The sequence below is a fragment of the Mustela erminea genome, chromosome 8 (assembly GCF_009829155.1).
Source record: "Mustela erminea isolate mMusErm1 chromosome 8, mMusErm1.Pri, whole genome shotgun sequence".
Classification (NCBI taxonomy): Eukaryota; Metazoa; Chordata; class Mammalia; order Carnivora; family Mustelidae; genus Mustela; species Mustela erminea.
Genome location: NC_045621.1, coordinates 28,819,416 through 28,827,312, shown reverse-complemented (window position 1 = coordinate 28,827,312; position 7,897 = coordinate 28,819,416). Strand labels below are relative to the sequence as shown.

The following is a 7,897-nucleotide window of genomic DNA, read 5'->3' as shown; positions in this document are numbered from 1 at the left end:
AATATCTATCTTGTCGATCGATCTATTTATGGTGGGGGGAGGGGCAGAGGGAGACGGCGCAGCAGACTCCCTGCTGAGCAAGGATCCGCGGGGCTGGATCCCAGGAACCTCAGATCGTGACCTGAGCTGAAGGCGGCCGCCTAACCGACGGAACTAGGCAGGCGCCCCTCATTAGATTTAAAACAAAACAAGCGGTTGGACAGGTAAGGGAGGGAAGTGATTTTAGTTTACTGACAAGTCCAAATCCAGACAGCCCTCTCCCAAACCTCCTCTGGCATTCTTTTTACTCCGCCAGCGCGACTTCGAGGGGCGCCCACCACCACCTCAGGTCCTATAGCAGCGGGCCGCCCAGTCCTGTTCCGGCTCCCCTAGGGCGCGGCGGACCCCCAGCTCTAAGACGTCGATCCGACCGCTCCGAGGGCCCAGATGCCCCGCCCACGTTGGGCCCGGGCCCCGCCCCTCTGTCCCGAAAGGCCTCTACCCTAGGCCTTTCGGTTTGCGCGGGCCAGCCCGCCGCGGGGAGGGCTGGAGCTCTCGCGGCCCCTCACGGTAGGTGGAGCGGGTTTCGAACCGGGGCCGGGACTCGGCCGGCGCCGGGCGGTGAGGGACCCCGGGGAACCTGCGCGGGCGAGCCGGCGGGGACCGGCGCTCGGCCTGAGAGCCGCGGCAGACCTCCGGGGGTGGGCGGGGCGCGTGCGCCGCGCGTGCGCAGCCCGCCTTCCGGCGGCGAGGCGGGGTTTGTGAAGCTGCTTGGTGGTGGGGTCCTCGGTGCTGCAAAGGGACTGGTGGTCCGCTTTGTTACTCTCGAGGGGCTCGGAGTCGCGTCTCGGTGCGGCCGGTGCTGTCGAGGGCCGACGGCGAAGGCCCTCGCAGCGAGGCCGGATGGAAACTACGCCGCCAGGCGGGGCTCCTGGGGTGGGGCTGCGGTAAAGCGAGCGAGGGTTGGTCCCCACCAGAGGGCCGGGGCGTGGCCCCGTCTAGACGGTCGCTGGGGCCTTGCTGCCCTCTGCAGGATGACGGGGGAACTGCGCTGAGAGAGGAGCTCTGCCGAGGGGCGGAACTCTGTGCGGACCCGGGTTCTCCGGTGACCTCCTGCTGGTCCTCGACGCTCTCCCGCTTCATTCAAGAATAACGCACGGGCGAATCTAGTTATCGTGACAGTTAAAGGCGGCCTTGAAGGGGGAAAAATGAGATACAGAGGTCTTGGATTCAAGAGGACGCGCTTTGTGGGAGCAGCCGACACCAGGTCTGGTGCTGAATGTTTTAGACCTTCCTATGGGGCCTGATCCTGAGCACAGTTTAAATTCCTGCCCCAAACAGGATAAAAAACAATCATGCTGTTTGAGGGTTTTGAGCTCCCAGGCTTTCCGAAGCGATGGGCCAGGATAATCAACCCAATCTGGGGCACTCATACAAGACATACTGCAGAGCGCCTACAGAGGACAGAAGGGTTTGGCGGCTTCACTTGTTTACTTGCATTTGTGACCTTTCGCAACGTGGAACTCTATAGTGACGGGGAGCTTACTCATTCCAAGATCCCCTCCCTGTGGTACCAGCCCGTGGGAAGGGACTGATGTCCCATCCTCCAAACGCAAGGTTGTGAGGCTGCTGCGAATAAAAATCACAACATATACTTTTCACCCAGCTATTGACTGCACAAATTAAGTGTTGTTACAAGACCATGCATCAAAAACTAAGTTATGGTTGGAGGAACTAGGGCTTAGACCGTGATGGAAATGACTGGAGGAACAGAACCGTGTTAATCATGCGAATGAAATCCTAGAAATTTCACTATTTTCTTTATATTCTAAGGCACTCCCCTCACTTCCCTTTGTATTTATAGACTGAAGTGGTGAAGAAGTTGTACCACTCCCCGCCAACAGGAAAAATGGTTGAATTTCCTGTACAGTAGCCATAGTTACTGAACATCTACTAGATTAAGACTACAAATTTAGTTGTTGAACCAGAAGAGTTGATTTCCAGAAGTTCTAGGGTGTGATGTCATTGAGGGCAGTACCTTGGGTTAGGGGTGTATGGGGGACGAGTGAAGCAGAAGTTAATTGTTTCCATCTCTGGGAAATGGTGTGCCTTGTTTTTATGTTTTTAGTCATCCAGGTTCTTGAAATGGGATTTGGGGTTTTTTTGTTTGCTTCTGGACATAGAGTTTGTTAGCCTTTATTTGTGTGTCATTGATCCCTTTGAGAACTTGACAAATTTGGGGACCTCTTCCTCCCAAATGGTTATCTGTGTGTATGCACAGATTTTGCCTATAATTCCAGAGTGTTCACATGCATAGACTCTAGATTAAGAATCCCTGTCTTTGGGAATGCACGTATTTGTGTATATATAAATATTTAGATATCTATATTATATATTATTATATAATTATTATGTAATAACTATATATAATATATATTGTTATACATTGCTATATATTATTACATAATATATGTATATTGTATATATATTTGAAAATCTGAGACCTAGAGTTTCATTTCTAGATAATGATAAAATAATTTGAATTTGCTGCTCATGACACTTCCGACTTACAATGTTTTGTAAGACAAGAACTATTCTTTCTTTTCTAGAAGTTCTGGGAAAGGGTAGCATGGTGTATTTATTAGGAATGTGATAAAGAGACAAGAATGGCTTAGGTTCCCACCTGTTAGAAAGCAGAAATACCGAGACCAACATGCCAACGCTTAAACACTACAGAAGAAAGGTATTTTCATGCCCTTTAGGAACTTAATTTGAAAAATAACATAAAATTCTAATTAGATTTTAGTGGCCAAGAGATAGTAAGGTTATATGTGGGCTGGTTATATGTGGGGTAGGATATGTGTGTGTGTGGGGGGGTAAGATGTAAATGTATACCTTCTGTCTTATTAGGGAGGAGTCCTTCACAAGGCTGATTTGCTGTAGCACTGTTTGTGTGGGGTCACCGTCCCCAGGCCTGTAGTGTCCTGGGGTACTTCCCTAAGTCCAGATTCTTCTGCAGATGGAGGAGCTGGAGGAAGGCCTGCTGATGCAGCCGTGGGCCTGGCTACAACTTGCTGAGAACTCCCTCCTGGCCAAGGCGTATATCACCAGACAGGGGTATGCCTTGCTGGTTTCAGATCTCCAGCAGGTGTGGCATGAACAGGTGGACACTTGTGTGGTCAGCCAACGAGCCAAGGTAAGCGTGAAGAGAAGTTCTGCTGCGGGAAGGTAGTGGATATCATTTCTATCCTAGTGAAGGTCAAGGGTATGTTCACATCAGCCAGCTTGCTGACCTGTAAGTTGCCAAGGGATGAGGAATCATATTGGGACAATTCCAATGTCCTGCCCTTCTACCTAAAACCCTGAGATCTCTCTCTCTCTCTCTCTCTTTCTTTCTTTTCTTCTCTCTCTCTCTCTTTCAAGATTTTATTTATTTATTAGGGAGAGAGAGAGAAAACTAGTGAGGGAGGGGGAGAGGGAGAAGCAGACTCCCTGCTGAGCAGGGAGCCCAAGGAGGGAATCCATCCGAGGTCTGAGCCCAATAAGAGAATCTGTCCCAGGTTCCTGGGATTATAAGCCGAACCTAAGGCACATGCTTAACCATCTGAGCCACTCAGGTGCCCGCCCCCCCAGGATCTTTCCATATTGTCTGTGTGTTCATTTTTGCACTGGTTACAGTACAGGGTAGATGGTGAAGTAGGCCAGTCGCTCTCTGTTTTTGTTTTCTTCTTTCCTGTTCCCCTGTTTTTGTCTTCCCTTCCTCCCAAGCCCACTGTCTTCACTTTAGCCAGATTTTCCTTTGCTGGGACTTAGGGGAAAGTCAGTTTCCTTTTTGCACCCTCACTCTGTCCAACTTGTGTTGTCTTTTTAGGAGCTGAACAAGCGGCTGACTGCCCCGCCTGCAGCTTTACTCTGTCATCTGGATGAGCTGCTCTGCCCGTTGTTGAAGGACACTGCTTGCCCTGGCAAAGTTAGCTTTGTCTGTGACCGCGTGGGCGAGGCACTGATACTGCGGGTGCGCAGTGAGCTCTCAGGTCTTCCCTTTTATTGGAATTTCCACTGCATCCCAGCTAGCCCTTCGCTGGTGAGTGTAATTCATTTGTGGAGTTGGGGAGGGGAATGCCAGCTGCTTTGAGGTGACTCTTGGGTGCTCTTATTTTTTTTAGTTTGACATTCTTCTTTAACCAGAAAACTTTCCTTAACCAGACAGAAGGCAAAACGGATTCTTGACTGGTACATCCTGTCTTTGCAAAGGGGCCAGGCAAAGGTTTGGTTTACCTGCTTTATTGGGTATCTTTATTCATTACTTTATTTAATATTTATGAAGCATCTACTATGGGCTAATTGTTGGGTGTCCAGATCTAAAACAATATAGCCTATACCTAGAGTTCATCATCTAGTGAGAAGACAGACAGGGAATAGGTTAAAATATGGTAAATTCTTTGATTGTGGTAAACTCAGGATGATTAAAGGTCTGAAAAACCTTCTTGAAAAGAGAGGGTTTTTGTTTTGTTTTTTAGTGATGGGGAGAGAGGAGGTGGGAGGGGTAGAGGGAAAGAACAAATCTTTTTTTTTTTAATTCTTTTTAAAGATTTTATTTATTTATTTGACAGACAGAGATCACAAGGAGGCAAAGAGGCAGACAGAGAGAGAGGAGGAAGCAGGCTCCCTGCTGAGCAGAGAGCCCGATGCGGGACTTGATCCCAGTACCCTGAGATCATTACCTGAGCTGAAGGCAGAGGCTTTAACCCACTGAGCCACTAAGGCACCCGGGAGAGAACAAATCTTAAGCAGACTCCATGCCCTAAGAGAGCCCGACATGGGGCTCGATTCTCACAACGCTGAGATCACGACCTGAGCTGAAATCAAGAGTCAGACACTTAGCCAGCAGGGCCAGCCAGGAGCCCCACTGAAGAGAGAGTTTCTGAGCTGAGTTTTGAAGATGAGTAGGAACTAACTGGGGGAAGATCAAGAGGTCATTCTAGGCTAGAGTGCATTTTGAGAGGTGGGGAGATGTATAAGTGTGGGACAAGTGGGGGAATTTCCTGACTGCAGGGAGTTGTGAGAAATGAGGTAGGCAGTGGCCAGATTTTGAGGGATTCTAATGAGTTTGGATTTTACCCTAAAGGCAACGGAGATTCACTGAAAAACTTCAAGCAGGGGTTTAGCATGATTCAATTCATAGTTTATTAACAATTCATAGTTCATTAATAGTTTATTAACAGCAACAGGATCAATAATACACCAGCATTAGATACCTTTCTGAACATTTCTTGTCACTGAATCCTCACGACTGTCCTGCAAAATAAGTAGTATTGTTCCGTCTCCAGAGTAGGAAGCTGAGGCTGAAGTCTCTCCAAAGTCATCCAACTGTTGATTTTAATTGTGTTTTTTGTGAAATTTTCCATCCTTGTGCTAGTCTAAATCTTCTGCTCATAAAACCTTGTCACTTTTTCTAAGCAACACCAGGGGGCGCTGTTCCCTCAATAATGCTTGTTCTAGGACCAACACCTCTTTGCTGCCTTAGACGTCGTAGCCACAACTAGTCTCACTTTACATCACGCAGCCCTAGAAATTCAGAATAGTGAGACCAAGGAGGTAGTTCCGCCAGGAGGCCGAGGGGCTCTAGTAGTTTTTTATTTGCCCCCAAAATAATAAAGTAAAGAATGATGATGTTGTCACTGAGAATGATATATAAAAGGAAAGTTAGCCCTTCTAGGCAAATTCCTCTAGTTGGGAAGCCGCCATAAGAAAAGAAGCGTCAGTGTTTGGAGTGGAATGAGTCCTGGTTGGCCATGGGGAGCGGTGACCATTGGGTAGTTGGTGAACAATTAGACATTAAGGTAAAATAAAATACTATTAAATAAAGAAGAATGCCAGCCCAGGGAAACCCCTGAGGCTGAGGAAGCTTTACAGGGAAAATGTTAGAGCCAGCGGACACGGTCAAGGATGTAGGCGGACACTATTTTGGGCTTGTGTGTGTGTCTGTGAGGTCACACAGTCCTAATTTTTGTTTGTTACTCATTCTTGTGATGGTTTTTATTTCATTTTTTTTTCAATGAGCAATTCATGCAAAAGACAAACATTTCAAATAGAATTGAAGAAGGGTCTAGAGTGAAAAAATAGGTCCTTCTACTCTTCTCTCTAGTCCCTCATTTTCCTTATTTAAAGCAACTACTGATACCATCTTCTTGTGCATTCTTAAAGCCGTAAGTAGGTTCGTATGTATGCAAGTATGTATATATACTTACACCATCAAATACCTATCTGGGTGGACGTGTGCCTTTTCATAAATGGCAACATGCTATCCACACTGCTGAGTAGCTTGCTCTTTTCACTTAATTAAAAGTGAAAACTTAAAAACTTAAAAACCGTAACATATTTAGAAAAGCTGCCTTAATATTCTTCACTGGTAACAGAGAGCTTTACTTGATGAATATATCAACATGTATTTAATTGACAGGCTACCGGTAGACACCTACGTTGTTTCCATTCTTTTGTTATTATACATAGTGACTATCCTTGTAATTTACTTTTCCTAAGTGTAGATGTACGAGTCAATTCCCAGCCGTGGAATAGCTGAAACAAGGAGTGTTTGGGGGCACCTGACTGACTGGGTCGGAAGAACATGTGACTCTTGATCTTGGGGTCATGGGTTTGAGCCTCACATCGGGTATAGAGATAGCTTAAATAAATAAATAAACTTAGTGGCGCCCGGGTGGCTCAGTGGGTTAAGCCTCTGCCTTCGGCTCAGGTCATGATCTCAGGGTCCTGGGATGGAGTCCCGCATCAGGCTCTCTGCTCAGCAGGGAGCCTGCTTCCTTCTCTCTCTGCCTGCCTCTCTGCCTACTGGTGATCTCTCTGTCAAATAAATAAACAAAATCTTAAAATAAATAAATAAATAGATAGATAAATAAATAAACTTAAATAAAAGGGAATATTAGTACCTTTAATCTTGGTCCTCTAATGCCAGATTGTCTTCCAGAGAGATTGCACATGTAAATTCCTACCAGTTACGCAGGAGAGTAGGAGAGTACAGCGGGTGGTGGGTTCACGCTAAGTTCTCAGGCTGTGCGGGACAGATGGGATGGCTAAAGCCTCAGGTCTCTACTTTTCCACTTCCAGCCAGCTTCCTTCGTCCCTTCTTCCTCCTCACTGTTCTTCCTTGTAGCAGATGTCATTTCTTTGGTGGTGTTGCTATTATCTTTCCTTTCCTAATGTAATTTTTGATGTTCTAAATTTTGACTTTCAAATTTGGCCATTTTATAATTTCTAGGAGTCACAGCCTCAGGTTTTTTTGTTTTGCTTTGTTTTTTAATTTGTTTTGTTTGTTTGTTTGTTTGTTTTGTGGCAGGAAGAGCCCACGGGCTTTGGAGCCGGCAGGACTGAATTTGTCCTTCAGCTCCACCCCTTTGACTATTTGTGTTACCTTGGATAAGTCATTGCATTTTTATGAGGTTTGGCGTCATCATCTATAAAGTGGAGATGCCAGTCCTCACCTTACTGCTGATTTTAATTGAGCTTTTAGATTAAAGACAAGACCATACATAGTATTACTTAACTTTAGCATTATTGTGGCCCTTTGAGAGCAAATACTCTGACTCCCTAATTTTTCCTTGAAGAACCTAAGGACCATGAGAGCGCTTGGGATTAAGCCATTTTCACATCTGGGTGCTCCGAGAGTCGGGGCTAGAATCTAGATCTAATTCCCAGTCTGTTGCCCTTGTCGCTGTATCCAAACCTGATAGAATAAATCTTGGGATTGCTAACAGCCATTTGGGTCTCCCGCCTCTGGCTTGTCTACGTTTCAATGGGAAATCTGCAGACGTGGGGGGATGTTATAAATAGATTTCCTCTGGAAAAGATTGGAAACTCCTGCCTCCTTATCCATCACACTTCCTGACCTCCTTAACTGTTG

The 7,897-nt window shown here is 46.4% G+C and overlaps 1 protein-coding gene across 3 annotated transcripts in view; it reads left to right on the top strand.

Annotated features, from left to right (window-relative positions):
• The first annotated feature begins 102 nt into the window (after nt 1-102).
• NHEJ1 (non-homologous end joining factor 1) overlaps nt 103-7,897 on the top strand; it is a 78,057-nt gene continuing 70,262 nt past the window's right edge. For 2 of the 3 annotated variants that reach the window (XR_004288548.1, XM_032354838.1), the window contains exons 1-3: nt 118-549; nt 2,999-3,175; nt 3,851-4,063. Coding sequence is in view for 2 of the 3 variants with exons in the window: in XM_032354838.1 (XP_032210729.1) it covers nt 2,999-3,175; nt 3,851-4,063 (390 nt within the window). In the remaining variant the exon portion in view is untranslated. Of the gene's footprint in view, nt 550-2,998; nt 3,176-3,850; nt 4,064-7,897 lie in introns of all 3 variants that reach the window. The other variant, XM_032354839.1, reaches the window with a different exon arrangement.